The 16,820-nt window shown below is 46.8% G+C and overlaps 1 protein-coding gene across 1 annotated transcript; it reads right to left on the bottom strand.

Annotated features, from left to right (window-relative positions):
* Window positions 1-7,701: 7,701 nt before the first annotated feature.
* LOC26513973 lies at window positions 7,702-15,275 on the bottom strand. The gene is made up of 9 exons (XM_044715371.1): window positions 15,002-15,275; window positions 14,871-14,939; window positions 10,304-10,388; window positions 10,089-10,247; window positions 9,829-9,978; window positions 9,539-9,734; window positions 9,380-9,477; window positions 9,180-9,303; window positions 7,702-9,115 (listed from the first exon to the last, which is right to left on the bottom strand). Exons 3-7 carry the CDS (start codon window positions 10,306-10,308, stop codon window positions 9,406-9,408), a joined length of 582 nt encoding a protein of 193 aa, XP_044571306.1. The 5' UTR covers window positions 10,309-10,388; window positions 14,871-14,939; window positions 15,002-15,275; the 3' UTR covers window positions 7,702-9,115; window positions 9,180-9,303; window positions 9,380-9,405.
* Window positions 15,276-16,820: the final 1,545 nt, after the last annotated feature.

Raw genomic sequence — 16,820 nt, 5'->3', positions numbered from 1 at the left:
AAGGCCCTCCTTTTCCTCCTACATATCTTTAATTGTGCTCTGCGACTTGGCTATTTCCCGACGGAGTGGAAACGGGCAGAAGTGACTATGATCCCAAAGCCTGGGAAATCTGTATCTGACCCCTCCTCCTACCGTCCCATAAGTCTCCTTCCTGGCTTCTCCAAAATCTTCGAGAGACTTATCCTCAAGAAGATGCTGGAAAATAAAAAATTTGCCAAAGCCATACCGAATCATCAATTTGGATTTAGGGAGGAGCATAGCGGGGAGCAGCAGGTTTATAGGGTATGCCAGCATATCCTCAAAGCATTCGAGGATATGGAGTACTGCACAGCGGTCTTCATTGATTTTACCCAGGCCTTTGACAGGGTATGGCACGATGGGCTCCTGTATAAACTTAAAAAACTCCTTCCCGCCCAGCTGTTTAATCTCATTCACAGCTACCTGAGTGGAAGGACTTTCTACGTCAAAGGAGGAAATGGAGTTAGATCTACCACCAGGACAGTCAAGGCTGGTGTCCCTCAGGGAAGTGTCTTGGGGCCTATACTCTACTCAATTTTCACATCCGACATGCCCCTCCCGGAAAAGGTCCTTAACAACTCCCACAGAAGCGACCCCAGTAAATTCCTCTTGGCCACCTATGCAGATGACACAGCTCTTCTCTATAGGTGTGCCTCTCAACAAGAAGCCTCCAGAGGCATGAAGGCATATCTCGACGCCTTCACGGCATGGGCAAGGAAGTGGGGGCTGAAAATCAATCCTACCAAATGCGCAAAGGTGGGCTTTACCTTAAATAGACTGTCGGCCAATGGACAGTGTGAGCTGTTCATTGATAATGAAAAAATTGCAGAGAAGAAGACATACAAATACCTAGGAGTATCCCTTGACGAAAAACTGACGCTTAAGCTCCACACCACCCAGCTCTGCATTAAAATACGTGCCAGAGCCAGAAAGCTGAACTGGCTCATTGGCCCAGACAGTACACTCAGGAGGAACACAAAGGCTATAATCCTAAAACAGCTTGTTATGCCATTATGGCAGTATGCGCTGCCAGTTTGGGCCTCGCTAGCCTCAGATACGTCGGTACGTAAGGTTCAGTCTGCTGCCAATAGGGTAATAAGGGGGGCACTTGGCTATGACATATACACTAAGAATGAAGTAATCAAGAAAAACCACAACCTTAAAACCCTGGACGATACCTATAAGGAACAAAGCTGTCGATTCTTCGCCACGGCTACGTCCCACACAAACCCGGCTATTAAGCAGCTAGCCCATAGCCCCGTGCAGCTAACTAGGATTCACAAATCCAGGCCCAGGTATTCTAAACTTATTCGCGATCACCTGCCAAACATTAAAACTAAAAAAATACCCAGGAAAATTTGGTCCGCTATCTCCCCGTCCCCCAATATGCTGCAGAGAAATGGGCCACACAGGCAAAATAGACTGATCGCCACCTCAAAGCCTTCTACACAAATCGTAAACTATAAACCACCTACTCCCTTTCGATTCTGTGGGCACATGATAAACCACTACAGAAGGAACTATGAAAAAGGCATCATTACCCGTGCCCAGGCAATTGAATATGTTAGGACACAGACACCTGAAATAAGACAACTTGTCATCCCTGACTATGGCCCTGGGGACTGCCAGGATAGCAATACCTCTACGACCCTAAAACAAGTACCTGTAATAGAAATTGACTAACTGGCATAAGCATGTTCACAGACGACCTTCTCCTTAATCAAAACCCTGACAACGGCCCCGTCCTGAACATAAACACTGTGATATACAACTGTGATATATACCTAATAAGGAGACAGTCAACCCTGTGATACCCAACTGTGATATCCTTGACCAACAGGGGACAGCAACAAGCATAACCGGCATTGAAACATATAAACCTCCTTGACGACGTCTCCTTCTTCCGCAGCATCGGCAACCTGAAATAAGAATAGAGGAAACAAATACCTTACAATGGGCTCTATATCATTATGCCATGGAACTTATCTAATTTTCTCATCCCAACTGTCTTTTGACCCTGTTTCATTGCTTTAAATTAATCCTTGCTGGAAGCGCCTCTCCTATTCTCACCTTGTACCTGAAATAAAAGAGATTAAAATATTCACTTTGATGCTGCTAAAAAGCCCAACCTACTCACCTACTACCTGACGAACCTCTCCACGAAGGCGCAAAATCTATAAAGGCTAAATATAATTTAATATAGAACAATGGATAAACAAAACACATGAAAGAACCCACCGGGAAGATGCCATCCCACGTCACAAACACCGAAGACCCGAAATGACAAAAGAAAGCTGTGATTAACATGCTCCAAATATCTCTACGCTGCATTCCACTAGAGGGGGTGGGGTGTGTGTGTGTGATTGCGTGCTCCAACGCTGCATCACAACAGGGGGAAGGCAACCTGAAACGAGAAAGAACAAACAAAAATCTCACAGGGGGTTCTACACCAAAAATGCTATTGGAACTCATCTTATGATATCTCCCCCATCAAAGCTCCTGTCCAACGACGACCTTGCTCCTGATACGCTTGTATCTACCTGGAAATTCCTATTCCCACGCCGACGCCACCAAGGAACTGAAATGATAATGGAAAATTTAAATTAATTATGCTCCAAATACCCCCCTGAAGGGATTCGATGCCAGAGAAGCGATAGCACTTCCAAAGGATGGCACCTGCTCCAGGAACATCTACGCAGCCTGCCTGCTTAGTGTCGTCCTTAATTACTGTTTTCAATCTTGTCTTAAAACCCTTATTGTCTCACATGTTTCCAATACTTACATAATTTTCCATGCAATTAATCTAAAAATCCCTTATTAACGACGCTGACGGCCGACTAACCAACCAACTGTGATAACCATAAATGACGACTCCCACTGGAACCACCTGCAAATGTACCTGATTAGATTAAGACAAAATTACTGACAAATGGAAGACTAATAAGAAGAAGAAACCAAAACAAAAACTTACCATCCAAGATGAAACGACCCGATGCTCCCGAAAGATGTACGCCCTCGAACACGCCAACTGGCAAAATCCACTGTCCCACAATGCCGTCCCTCAATGTGCTGTCCTAAATGTCTCCCTGCAATACAAAAACTCACAAATTTTAAATTTTCTTACAATATTTACCCATTTCGGAGATGAGTGCTGCCAACCTGCCCGGCCTGGTGGTCGGAGTTGCCACCTGGGACAAAGTACCACAAGCGAGAGCTGCCAACGGGTCCCGCCTGGCATATGGAGCTGCCACCCAGCGCCAAGACGACCATGGGACGAATGCGACCCGACGACCCCAGAAACAACAACAGGAGAAAGTGCTCTCTCCAGGAGCCCCCCAACGATGTGGAGAGTCTCCCGGAACAAAAGTTGCCCTTCGGGTAATACTCCGGGAGACTCTCCGACCACAACTGATTGGGACCTGGAGTTGCGACGTCAAAAACATTGTCAAATTAAAATTGTTAAAAAAATTGTCAAATTAAAATTTTAAAAAAATTGTCAAATTAAAAATTTAAAAAAATTGTCAAATTAAAAATTTAAAAAAAAAGAAATAAAAAATAATAAAAAATATTAAAAAAAAAGTCTCTGTCTGTCTCTGTCTTTCTCTGTCTGTCTCTGTCTGTCTCTGTCTGTCCCTGTCTGTCCCTGTCTGTCTCTGTCTGTCTCTGTCTGTCTCTGTCTGTCTCTGTCTGTCTCTGTCTGTCTCTGTCTTTCTCTGTTTGTCTCTGTCTGTCTCTGTTTGTATCTGTCTGTCTCTGTCTGTCTCTGTCTGTCTCTGTCTGTCTCTGTCTGTCTCTGTCTGTCCCTGTCTGTCTCTGTCTGTCTCTGTCTGTCTCTGTCTGTCTCTGTCTGTCTCTGTCTGTCTCTGTCTGTCTCTGTCTGTCTCTGTCTGTCCCTGTCTGTCTCTGTCTGTCTCTGTCTGTCTCTGTCTGTCTCTGTCTGTCTCTGTCTGTCTCTGTCTGTCTCTGTCTGTCTCTGTCTGTCTCTGTCTGTCTCTGTCTGTCTCTGTCTGTCTCTGTCTGTCTCTGTCTGTCTCTGTCTGTCTCTGTCTGTCTCTGTCTGTCTCTGTCTGTCTCTGTCTGTCTCTGTCTGTCCCTGTCTGTCTCTGTCTGTCTCTGTCTGTCCCTGTCTGTCTCTGTCTGTCTCTGTCTGTCTCTATCTGTCTCTATCTGTCTCTATCTGTCTCTGTCTGTCTCTGTCTGTCTCTGTCTGTCTCTGTCTGTCTCTGTCTGTCTCTTTCTGTCTCTGTCTGTCTCTGTCTGTCTCTGTCTGTCTCTGTCTGTCTCTGTCTGTCTCTGTCTGTCTCTGTCTGTCTCTATCTGTCTCTGTTTGTCTCTGTCTGTCTCTGTCTGTCTCTGTCTGTCTCTGTCTGTCTCTGTCTTTCTCTGTCTGTCTCTGTCTGTCTCTGTCTGTCCCTGTCTGTCTCTGTCTGTCTCTGTCTGTCTCTGTCTGTCCCTGTCTGTCTCTGTCTGTCTCTGTCTGTCTCTGTCTGTCTCTGTCTGTCCCTGTCTGTCTCTGTCTGTCTCTGTCTGTCTCTGTCTGTCTCTGTCTGTCTCTGTCTGTCTCTGTCTGTCTCTGTTTGTATCTGTCTGTCTCTGTCTGTCTCTGTCTGTCTCTGTCTGTCTCTGTCTGTCTCTGTCTGTCTCTGTCTGTCTCTGTCTGTCTCTGTCTGTCTCTGTCTGTCTCTGTCTGTCTCTGTCTGTCTCTGTCTGTCCCTGTCTGTCTCTGTCTGTCTCTGTCTGTCCCTGTCTGTCTCTGTCTGTCTCTGTTTGTCTCTGTCTGTCTCTGTCTGTCTGTCCCTGTCTGTCTCTGTCTGTCTCTGTCTGTCTCTGTTTGTCTCTGTCTGTCTCTGTCTGTCTCTGTCTGTCTCTGTCTTTCTCTGTTTGTCTCTGTCTGTCTCTGTTTGTATCTGTCTGTCTCTGTCTGTCTCTGTCTGTCTCTGTCTGTCTCTGTCTGTCCCTGTCTGTCTCTGTCTGTCTCTGTCTGTCTCTGTCTGTCTCTGTCTGTCTCTGTCTGTCTCTGTCTGTCTCTGTCTGTCCCTGTCTGTCTCTGTCTGTCTCTGTCTGTCTCTGTCTGTCTCTGTCTGTCTCTGTCTGTCTCTGTCTGTCTCTGTCTGTCTCTGTCTGTCTCTGTCTGTCTCTGTCTGTCTCTGTCTGTCTCTGTCTGTCTCTGTCTGTCTCTGTCTGTCTCTGTCTGTCTCTGTCTGTCTCTGTCTGTCTCTGTCTGTCTCTGTCTGTCCCTGTCTGTCTCTGTCTGTCTCTGTCTGTCCCTGTCTGTCTCTGTCTGTCTCTGTCTGTCTCTATCTGTCTCTATCTGTCTCTATCTGTCTCTGTCTGTCTCTGTCTGTCTCTGTCTGTCTCTGTCTGTCTCTGTCTGTCTCTGTCTGTCTCTGTCTGTCTCTGTCTGTCTCTGTCTGTCTCTGTCTGTCTCTGTCTGTCTCTATCTGTCTCTGTTTGTCTCTGTCTGTCTCTGTCTGTCTCTGTCTGTCTCTGTCTGTCTCTGTCTTTCTCTGTCTGTCTCTGTCTGTCTCTGTCTGTCCCTGTCTGTCTCTGTCTGTCTCTGTCTGTCTCTGTCTGTCCCTGTCTGTCTCTGTCTGTCTCTGTCTGTCTCTGTCTGTCTCTGTCTGTCCCTGTCTGTCTCTGTCTGTCTCTGTCTGTCTCTGTCTGTCTCTGTCTGTCTCTGTCTGTCTCTGTCTGTCTCTGTTTGTATCTGTCTGTCTCTGTCTGTCTCTGTCTGTCTCTGTCTGTCTCTGTCTGTCTCTGTCTGTCTCTGTCTGTCTCTGTCTGTCTCTGTCTGTCTCTGTCTGTCTCTGTCTGTCTCTGTCTGTCTCTGTCTGTCTCTGTCTGTCTCTGTCTGTCTCTGTCTGTCCCTGTCTGTCTCTGTCTGTCTCTGTCTGTCCCTGTCTGTCTCTGTCTGTCTCTGTTTGTCTCTGTCTGTCTCTGTCTGTCTGTCCCTGTCTGTCTCTGTCTGTCTCTGTCTGTCTCTGTTTGTCTCTGTCTGTCTCTGTCTGTCTCTGTCTGTCTCTGTCTGTCCCTGTCTGTCTCTGTCTGTCTCTGTTTGTCTCTGTCTGTCTCTGTCTGTCTGTCCCTGTCTGTCTCTGTCTGTCTCTGTCTGTCTCTGTCTGTCTCTGTCTGTCCCTGTCTGTCTCTGTCTGTCTCTGTTTGTCTCTGTCTGTCTCTGTCTGTCTGTCCCTGTCTGTCTCTGTCTGTCTCTGTTTGTCTCTGTCTGTCTCTGTCTGTCTCTGTCTGTCTCTGTCTGTCCCTGTCTGTCTCTGTCTGTCTCTGTTTGTCTCTGTCTGTCTCTGTCTGTCTGTCTCTGTCTGTCTCTGTCTGTCTCTGTCTGTCTCTGTCTGTCCCTGTCTGTCTCTGTCTGTCTCTGTTTGTCTCTGTCTGTCTCTGTCTGTCTGTCCCTGTCTGTCTCTGTCTGTCTCTGTCTGTCTCTGTTTGTCTCTGTCTGTCTCTGTCTGTCTCTGTCTGTCTCTGTCTGTCTCTGTTTGTCTCTGTCTGTCTCTGTCTGTCTGTCTCTGTCTGTCTCTGTCTGTCTCTGTTTGTCTCTGTCTGTCTCTGTCTGTCTCTGTCTGTCTCTGTCTGTCTCTGTCTGTCTCTGTCTGTCTCTGTCTGTCTCTGTCTGTCTCTGTCTGTCTCTGTCTGTCTCTGTCTGTCTCTGTTTGTCTCTGTCTGTCTCTGTCTGTCTCTGTCTGTCTCTGTCTGTCTCTGTCTTTCTCTGTCTGTCTCTGTCTGTCCCTGTCTGTCCCTGTCTGTCCCTGTCTGTCTCTGTCTGTCTCTGTCTGTCTCTGTCTTTCTCTGTCTTTCTCTGTCTGTCTCTGTCTTTCTCTGTCTGTCTCTGTCTGTCTCTGTCTGTCTCTGTTTGTCTCTGTCTGTCTCTGTCTGTCTCTGTCTGTCTCTGTCTGTCTCTGTTTGTCTCTGTCTGTCTCTGTCTGTCTCTGTTTGTCTCTGTCTGTCTCTGTCTGTCTCTGTTTGTCTCTGTCTGTCTCTGTCTGTCTCTGTCTGTCTCTGTCTGTCTCTGTCTGTCTCTGTCTGTCTCTGTTTGTCTCTGTCTGTCTCTGTCTGTCTCTGTTTGTCTCTGTCTGTCTCTGTCTGTCTCTGTCTGTCTCTGTTTGTCTCTGTCTGTCTCTGTCTGTCTCTGTCTGTCTCTGTTTGTCTCTGTCTGTCTCTGTCTGTCTCTGTCTGTCTCTGTTTGTCTCTGTCTGTCTCTGTCTGTCTCTGTCTGTCTCTGTTTGTCTCTGTCTGTCTCTGTCTGTCTCTGTTTGTCTCTGTCTGTCTCTGTCTGTCTCTGTCTGTCCCTGTCTGTCCCTGTCTGTCTCTGTCTGTCTCTGTCTGTCTCTGTCTGTCTCTGTCTGTCTCTGTCTGTCTCTGTTTGTCTCTGTCTGTCTCTGTCTGTCTCTGTCTGTCTCTGTCTGTCCCTGTCTGTCCCTGTCTGTCCCTGTCTGTCCCTGTCTGTCTCTGTCTGTCTCTGTCTGTCTCTGTCTGTCTCTGTCTGTCTCTGTCTGTCTCTGTCTGTACGCTTAATACGCTTAGACTCTTCCCTCCCCGTGTATGCAACAGTAGACTGTGCTTGCCTCCCTTTTTCTTGTAATTAATGTAAAGTGTAATTAAATTGTTAGTTAATTGTTATTTATTTCTAAATTATACAAGTACAACACAAACACAATAACGCAACATTGTTAACACACAAAACACTGTAAACACACAATACACTGATCACAAAACTCGAAATAAAATAAAACACATATATAAAAACAAAAAGGAAAGAGTATTAAACATGGAGGTCTCACGGAACCAAGAAACTTCAAGCCCAAAGGAACACGCAACATTTGACAATGGCCCTCCGCAAAGTGGTGAGTGCCAACGTATAGAAGCAAGTGGGTTTATGACTGAGGGGGAAATGCTCAATAAGTCAATATTTCCCCCCTCGCCCAAGATGTGGAAGGGAATTTTGGCGGCAGACTTCAGCTTTGCCGACTATATGACGGAGAGGGAGACGAGGAAGGACACACAAAAACGACCGCTTTCCCCCCCTCTAACACCACCAGAGGCAATAGCTAAGCGACCAAATGTTATAAAGTCCCCAATTGAGATTCAGGCGGTAGAAATTTTGCCGCCAATAAATACAAATAGCCTCCGAAAATCCCCTGCCAGCTCGGTAGATACTGGCCCTGTAACGATTCGGACAAAAGCGCAAGTACATAAGCCGCCCCCAAACGACGACAAAGAAAAGACAACGTTCGCAACAAAGCTGCGAGAAAACCTTGACAACTATGGCGCAAACTTCTCCCCTCTCCCCCCTCAGAACATGAAGACCCCTAACTTTAAAAGCAAGTTCGCTAAAGAGCTATGGACAAACAGACGGACCTCCCAAGAATTGACCGAGGCGAAGACCCCCACGCCCCTGATCCACAAACCTATCCCCTCCCTAATGGAAATGAAAGTGGGTAGGCCGAAGGCAATCCCCATACACAGACAAAGCAATATGCTGACGCAGTGCTACCGCTGCCAGCTTTATGGACACAGAAAGGAGGAGTGTACGCGGGGGTATGTGTGCATGAAGTGTGCTGGCAGACACCCATCAGCTTCATGCAACAAACCTCGCGACACTCCTGCTTGCTGTGCAAACTGCCACGGCGCCCACGTCAGCTGCTACAGGGGTTGTCCTATATACCAGGACCTGAAGTGGAGATGGGTGGCAAGGGGGGCTCCTCGTCCGCGGGGGCATCACGTTCACCATGGATATGGTCATCCTCAGCGCCCACATGTTAGCCAGATCCATATGCAAAAGAGGTTCCATCCTGGGTATCGCGGGCATCACAGTCATCGTCCTCAACCGCATCTCTTCCTTGAAAGGGGTACTCCTGGTGTCCAGTCCCGCCCCCTGAAAAGGAACTATATACCCCGCACCCCCCCTATGCGGCGCCAACAGCCGTCTGATGTATTACAATTGGATAAAAATAACAATACAAATCAAAATGCAATTACATTAGAAAACTATAAACTAGAAGCAGCAGCGCGCCAACAGCAATTCGACGAACAGCGCAAGAGGGATGTGGAGTTCCAGGAATCCATGAAGAGCAAAGTCGAGAACCTGGAAAAGATGATGGAAAAGCTATTAGAAAACTTCCAAAAACTTATAGACTCCTTCGGCCTACCTTCTGATAACACGGCGGAAGATTCAAATGCACTCTCCAATGATTCCAGTGCATTTGGGGATCAAGAATCCTTCATGGATCTTCTCATGGCTGGGGACCTCCTCCGAGTCTAGTCCTTAGCAACCTGCAATATAAAAACTGTGATAATAAACCTGTGATAAACCTGACTGAAGCAACGCACGCTGCACTATTTTACTTACCCGCACTGACGACGATCCGCACCTGACTACCTCCTCCTCCGGGACACGCACCTGACTACCTCCTCCTCCGGGACACGCACCCTGACCACGGCGACGACCTGTAGAAGAAACACGCTGGGATATACTTTCGACGACAAACATAAACAAATGTGCACGTACCTGACGCCTACTATGCCTACGCACCATCAGTGGCTGGCCATGCCTCCGCCGTCGCCTTTCCATATACAGCTTTCGTGGAAACGGCGCGGCCCGATGTGAGACGCCGACATGACGCCCGTCTGGAGCTGCGCTGCTGCCGCCGTTGCCAAAAATTTCCGACGAAGCTGCTGCCACCGTGCCGCCGCCGACTTCTTCCCTGAAAAACGGGTAAAAATTAACATTTTTTCTCTATGACCCTTCTTCTCCCTATAAGCAAGAAGAAGAGTAGCCAGCTGCGCCAAAAAACCTACCTGCTACGCCGCTGATGCTGCCCCGGCCACTTCCACAAACTTGTTGACGCCGCTTCCATGAATCGGCGTTCCTCTGCAGCCATCCTCTCTGCCGACGTCGACGCCAACCCATACGACGCCGCAGCCAATGTTGCCGACGCTGACGCCGTTCTGCAAAAAAAAGAAAACAAATTCGTCAAACCTCATGTTCCACAGAAATGACCCCTCTTCTTTCTAATGTTTAAGAAGAAGAAGGGCCACATGATAATAAAAAGACTCACCTGACGATGCATGCAGCCATGTGTGTGTGCGCTGGCCCGGCGCCGACTCCCATTCCATCGATGACGCCTCCAAGAAAATCCCTCGTTGCAGGCCGAACGCGGCCTAAAAACAACCCGCCGACATCAACGCAGCTTGCCTCCATGCCTTTGTATCGTTTCCTGCAATAATTGTTAAATATTAGTTTGTTATTTTGCAGCGAAATGTAATTACTTACCTCATTTATAATTTTTGTTCGGCGTCACCCACGCGTTTTTTTGTAGTAGAGATGGTAGGCGTAGGTAGGGATGACAATTCCTCGCCTATCGATAAATTTAAATATTAAATTTTTTCTTTTTGGTATTTTTTTTTTCTGTAATCGGTATTTTTTGTGTGGCCGTCTACTGAACCAGAAATGGCGGGAAGGGTCGAAGCACAAAAGTTGCCATAGGGTAATACGCTTAGACTCTTCCCTCCCCGTGTATGCAACAGTAGACTGTGCTTGCCTCCCTTTTTCTTGTAATTAATGTAAAGTGTAATTAAATTGTTAGTTAATTGTTATTTATTTCTAAATTATACAAGTACAACACAAACACAATAACGCAACATTGTTAACACACAAAACACTGTAAACACACAATACACTGATCACAAATCTGTCTGTCTCTGTCTGTCTCTGTCTGTCCCTGTCTGTCTCTGTCTGTCTCTGTTTGTCTCTGTCTGTCTCTGTCTGTCTGTCTCTGTCTGTCTCTGTCTGTCTCTGTCTGTCTCTGTCTGTCCCTGTCTGTCTCTGTCTGTCTCTGTTTGTCTCTGTCTGTCTCTGTCTGTCTGTCCCTGTCTGTCTCTGTCTGTCTCTGTCTGTCTCTGTTTGTCTCTGTCTGTCTCTGTCTGTCTCTGTCTGTCTCTGTCTGTCTCTGTTTGTCTCTGTCTGTCTCTGTCTGTCTGTCTCTGTCTGTCTCTGTCTGTCTCTGTTTGTCTCTGTCTGTCTCTGTCTGTCTCTGTCTGTCTCTGTCTGTCTCTGTCTGTCTCTGTCTGTCTCTGTCTGTCTCTGTCTGTCTCTGTCTGTCTCTGTTTGTCTCTGTCTGTCTCTGTCTGTCTCTGTCTGTCTCTGTCTGTCTCTGTCTTTCTCTGTCTGTCTCTGTCTGTCCCTGTCTGTCCCTGTCTGTCCCTGTCTGTCTCTGTCTGTCTCTGTCTGTCTCTGTCTTTCTCTGTCTTTCTCTGTCTGTCTCTGTCTGTCTCTGTCTGTCTCTGTCTGTCTCTGTCTGTCTCTGTCTGTCTCTGTCTGTCTCTGTCTGTCTCTATCTGTCTCTGTCTGTCTCTGTCTGTCTCTGTCTGCCTCTGTCTGTCTCTGTCTGTCCCTGTCTGTCTCTGTCTGTCTCTGTTTGTCTCTGTCTGTCTCTGTCTTTCTCTGTCTGTCTCTGTCTGTCTCTGTCTGTCTCTGTCTGTCTCTGTTTGTCTCTGTCTGTCTCTGTCTTTCTCTGTCTTTCTCTGTCTGTCTCTGTCTTTCTCTGTCTTTCTCTGTCTGTCTCTGTCTGTCTCTGTCTGTCTCTGTCTGTCTCTGTCTGTCTCTGTCTGTCTCTGTCTGTCTCTGTCTGTCTCTGTCTGTCTCTGTCTGTCTCTGTCTGTCTCTGTGTGTCTCTGTCTGTCTCTGTCTGTCTCTGTCTGTCTCTGTCTGTCTCTGTCTGTCTCTGTCTGTCTCTGTCTGTCTCTGTGTGTCTCTGTCTGTCTCTGTCTGTCTCTGTCTGTCTCTGTCTGTCTCTGTCTGTCTCTGTCTGTCTCTGTTTGTCTCTGTCTGTCTCTGTCTGTCTCTGTCTGTCTCTGTCTGTCCCTGTCTGTCTCTGTTTGTCTCTGTCTGTCTCTGTTTGTCTCTGTCTGTCTCTGTCTGTCTCTGTCTGTCTCTGTCTGTCTCTGTCTGTCTCTGTTTGTCTCTGTCTGTCTCTGTCTGTCTCTGTCTGTCTCTGTCTGTCTCTGTTTGTCTCTGTCTGTCTCTGTTTGTCTCTGTCTGTCTCTGTCTGTCTCTGTCTGTCTCTGTCTGTCTCTGTCTGTCTCTGTTTGTCTCTGTCTGTCTCTGTTTGTCTCTGTCTGTCTCTGTCTGTCTCTGTCTGTCTCTGTCTGTCTCTGTCTGTCTCTGTCTGTCCCTGTCTGTCCCTGTCTGTCTCTGTCTGTCTCTGTCTGTCTCTGTCTGTCTCTGTCTGTCTCTGTCTGTCTCTGTCTGTCTCTGTCTGTCTCTGTCTGTCTCTGTCTGTCTCTGTCTGTCTCTGTTTGTCTCTGTCTGTCTCTGTCTGTCTCTGTCTGTCTCTGTCTTTCTCTGTCTGTCTCTGTCTGTCTCTGTCTGTCTCTATCTGTCTCTGTCTGTCTCTGTCTGTCTCTGTCTGTCTCTGTCTGTCTCTGTCTGTCTCTGTTTGTCTCTGTTTGTCTCTGTCTGTCTCTGTCTGTCTCTGTCTGTCTCTGTTTGTCTCTGTCTGTCTCTGTCTGTCTCTGTCTGTCTCTGTCTGTCTCTGTCTGTCTCTGTCTGTCTCTGTCTGTCTCTGTCTGTCTCTGTCTGTCTCTGTTTGTCTCTGTCTGTCTCTGTCTGTCTCTGTCTGTCTCTGTCTGTCTCTGTCTGTCTCTGTCTTTCTCTGTCTGTCTCTGTCTGTCTCTGTCTGTCTCTGTCTGTCTCTATCTGTCTCTATCTGTCTCTGTCTGTCTCTGTCTGTCTCTGTCTGTCTCTGTCTGTCTCTGTCTGTCCCTGTCTGTCTCTGTCTGTCTCTGTCTGTCTCTGTCTGTCTCTGTCTGTCTCTGTCTGTCTCTGTCTGTCTCTGTCTTTCTCTGTCTGTCTCTGTCTGTCTCTGTTTGTCTCTGTTTGTCTCTGTCTTTCTCTGTCTTTCTCTGTCTGTCTCTGTCTGTCTCTGTCTGTCTCTGTTTGTCTCTGTCTGTCTCTGTCTGTCTCTGTTTGTCTCTGTCTGTCTCTGTCTGTCTCTGTCTGTCTCTGTCTGTCTCTGTCTGTCTCTGTCTGTCTCTGTCTGTCTCTGTTTGTCTCTGTCTGTCTCTGTCTGTCTCTGTCTGTCTCTGTCTGTCTCTGTCTGTCTCTGTCTGTCTCTGTCTGTCTCTGTCTGTCTCTGTCTGTCTCTGTCTGTCTCTGTCTGTCTCTGTCTGTCTCTGTCTGTCTCTGTCTGTCTCTGTCTGTCTCTGTTTGTCTCTGTCTGTCTCTGTCTGTCCCTGTCTGTCTCTGTCTGTCTCTGTCTGTCTCTGTCTGTCTCTGTCTGTCTCTGTCTTTCTCTGTCTGTCCCTGTCTGTCCCTGTCTGTCTCTGTCTGTCTCTGTCTGTCTCTGTCTGTCTCTGTCTGTCTCTGTCTGTCCCTGTCTGTCCCTGTCTGTCCCTGTCTGTCCCTGTCTGTCTCTGTCTGTCTCTGTCTGTCTCTGTCTGTCTCTGTCTGTCTCTGTCTGTCTCTATCTGTCTCTGTCTGTCTCTGTCTGTCTCTGTTTGTCTCTGTCTGTCTCTGTCTGTCTCTGTCTGTCCCTGTCTGTCTCTGTCTGTCTCTGTCTGTCTCTGTTTGTCTCTGTCTGTCTGTCCCTGTCTGTCCCTGTCTGTCTCTGTCTGTCTCTGTCTGTCTCTGTCTGTCTCTGTCTGTCTCTGTCTGTCCCTGTCTGTCCCTGTCTGTCCCTGTCTGTCTCTGTCTGTCTCTGTCTGTCTGTCCCTGTCTGTCTCTGTCTGTCTCTGTCTGTCTCTGTCTGTCTCTGTCTGTCTCTGTCTGTCTCTGTTTGTCTCTGTCTGTCTCTGTCTGTCCCTGTCTGTCTCTGTCTGTCTCTGTCTGTCTCTGTCTGTCTCTGTCTGTCTCTGTCTGTCTCTGTCTTTCTCTGTCTGTCTCTGTCTGTCCCTGTCTGTCCCTGTCTGTCTCTGTCTGTCTCTGTCTGTCTCTGTCTGTCTCTGTCTGTCTCTGTCTGTCTCTGTCTGTCTCTGTCTGTCCCTGTCTGTCCCTGTCTGTCCCTGTCTGTCCCTGTCTGTCTCTGTCTGTCTCTGTCTGTCTCTGTCTGTCTCTGTCTGTCTCTGTCTGTCTCTATCTGTCTCTGTCTGTCTCTGTCTGTCTCTGTTTGTCTCTGTCTGTCTCTGTCTGTCTCTGTCTGTCCCTGTCTGTCTCTGTCTGTCTCTGTTTGTCTCTGTTTGTCTCTGTCTGTCTCTGTCTGTCTGTCTCTGTCTGTCTCTGTCTGTCTCTGTCTGTCTCTGTCTGTCTCTGTCTGTCTCTGTCTGTCTCTGTCTGTCCCTGTCTGTCCCTGTCTGTCTCTGTCTGTCTCTGTTTGTCTCTGTCTTTCTCTGTCTGTCTCTGTCTGTCTCTGTTTGTCTCTGTTTGTCTCTGTCTTTCTCTGTCTGTCTCTGTCTGTCTCTGTCTGTCTCTGTCTGTCTCTGTTTGTCTCTGTCTGTCTCTGTTTGTCTCTGTTTGTCTCTGTCTGTCTCTGTCTGTCTCTGTCTGTCTCTGTCTGTCTCTGTCTGTCTCTGTCTGTCTCTGTCTGTCTCTGTTTGTCTCTGTCTGTCTCTGTTTGTCTCTGTCTGTCTCTGTCTGTCTCTGTCTGTCTCTGTCTGTCTCTGTCTGTCTCTGTCTGTCTCTGTCTGTCTCTGTCTGTCTCTGTCTGTCTCTGTCTGTCCCTGTCTGTCCCTGTCTGTCCCTGTCTGTCTCTGTCTGTCTCTGTCTGTCTCTGTCTGTCTCTGTCTGTCTCTGTCTGTCTCTGTCTGTCTCTGTCTTTCTCTGTCTTTCTCTGTCTGTCTCTGTCTGTCTCTGTCTGTCTCTGTGTGTCTTTGTCTGTCTCTGTATACTGCAATTTTTGACTCACCTGTATTGTCTACGATCCGTTCCTGATGACCTTCCTTTTTGGGACACGCACCCTGACCACGGCAATGACCTGCGAAATTAACACGCTGTGATAAATGTATTGACGACAAGCACAATTTAAATTGTTCTTACCTCATGCCCACTTAGCCGCGCTCACAGATTTCCTCTAAATCTGCTCGCATGTATGTGGCAAACATGCTTTCTTTCCTTCGACGCTAGCTGGAACTGATGATTCCCGAGAATATGTAGCTTATATTGCGGTCCATGTCTCCGCCGACGCTGTTCCACAGCAATGTTTCTTGGAAACGGCGCGGCCTACGTGAGACGCCGACACCGACGCCCTTCTGAGGCGATGCTGCTGCCGACGTCGACGCCAATCCCCGACGACGCTGCTGCCAAAGTGCCGCTGCCGACATCTTCCTAGGAAAATGGATGAACATGAATAATATACACATATGACCCCTTTTCTTCCAATTGGAAATAATAAGTGTAGCCATTTGCTTATAAGACTCACCTGTTGGACGCCGATGTTGCTGCCACAGCCAGTGAATGCAACCCAAATGCTGCGTGCCAAATATGTGACGCCGCAATATGTATGTGCGTTGGGTCGAGGCGTCCACTTCCAAGAACTCATTGATGACGCTACCGAGAATTCCAGCGACGCCGGCCAATTGCTGCTAGTAAATCCTCTTGATGACCTCCGGGGAATACGTTTCCATGCTTCTTCGTCGGTTCCTAGAGAGATTTTAAATTTATTTTCCTATTTTATATTTTTTATTAATATTTACTTACCATTTTACGCTTCTCCTTTGCTGGCTTCACCCACGCTGTAAATAGTAGAGATGATAGTTGTAAGCAGTGGTGGGACTTTACTGCCTATCGATAGGTGGATTTTTTAGGGCATTTAAATTTTCTGGTATTTTTGTTTTTTCTAATTTCTAGTATTTTTTTTATTTTAATATTAATGTGACCGTTTCTACCAATTCTGAAATGGCGGGAAGGTTCAAAACAAAAAAGTTGCCCTATGGGTAATACGCCTAGACCCTTCCCCCCAGCAAGTGTATCGGTAGCGCGGCTCTGCCTCTCCCTCTTCTTTTTTCTTAAATTTAAATTGTTTTAATTCATCTCCTCCTTTTTATTAATGTTGTTATTGATAAATTAAATTGTCTTAAAAATTATTCAAAGTCAAATATATTCAATAAAATACAACTGAGAAAAAAAATGTCTGTCTCTGTCTGGGAACTTTCTCCTCCCCTTGTTCATGTTAAATTAGGCGGATCGGCTCCCCTTTCCTTTTTTGTTACATATTAAATATTAAAGTCAGATTAATGCCAGTTATTAAAAGACTTTTTTAATATATATGTTATTTATTTTTATATATAATGATGGCACTGTGATATCTAAAGAACAACAAGAACTGGGATATTAAAACTATAATACATTTAAAACAAAAAAAAGATCTCTCATAATTCGGTTATGGTGCCGCCTCCAGATGGGTGCTCCCTTACTTTGCCGCCATTGCTTATGATGTCTTTTTTGTTTTGGACCAATCGCAATCAAGAAAACGAGTGGCAGCTGCAACTCTGCTAGCCAATCGGCTTATGCAATCTCTCTAGACCAAACCCTTTTCAGATGAGAATCGTTCGGGAATGTTCGGTTTTGCTACGAATATAATTGTAAAGTGTTTTGGTCCTGCGACCAATAGTAGGCAAGATCTGTTTAGGGAGCTAAATATATACCATTATTTAACGGCTTTTAAAATAATAATTTTTAGTTTTTTTATTTGTTTGTGGATTTATAAATTTATTATGGGTAAAATATATATTGAGTTTGCAATTTCTTCTGGGTAATTTTATATTTTTAACCAAATTACCAAGCCAGGGGCGCACGCAGGAAATATTTTTGGGGGGGGTTAGGTAAGTTAAGTTTGAATGTGAATATTTATAATTTA

The sequence above is a fragment of the Drosophila ananassae genome, chromosome 3L (genome assembly GCF_017639315.1).
Source record: "Drosophila ananassae strain 14024-0371.13 chromosome 3L, ASM1763931v2, whole genome shotgun sequence".
Lineage (NCBI taxonomy): Eukaryota > Metazoa > Arthropoda > Insecta > Diptera > Drosophilidae > Drosophila > Drosophila ananassae.
This window is presented reverse-complemented; position numbering and strand designations above follow the sequence as displayed.

What these genes read in the sequence shown, in the direction of transcription:
- LOC26513973 (XM_044715371.1), bottom strand. An exon ending in ATGGCTGCATGCATCGTCAG is followed by an intron (nt 9,979 to 10,088) that starts GTGAGTCTTTTT and finishes TTTTTTTTGCAG; the next exon opens with AACGGCGTCAGCGTCGGCAA. An exon ending in GTAGGCATAGTAGGCGTCAG is followed by an intron (nt 9,478 to 9,538) that starts GTACGTGCACAT and finishes TTTCTTCTACAG; the next exon opens with GTCGTCGCCGTGGTCAGGGT.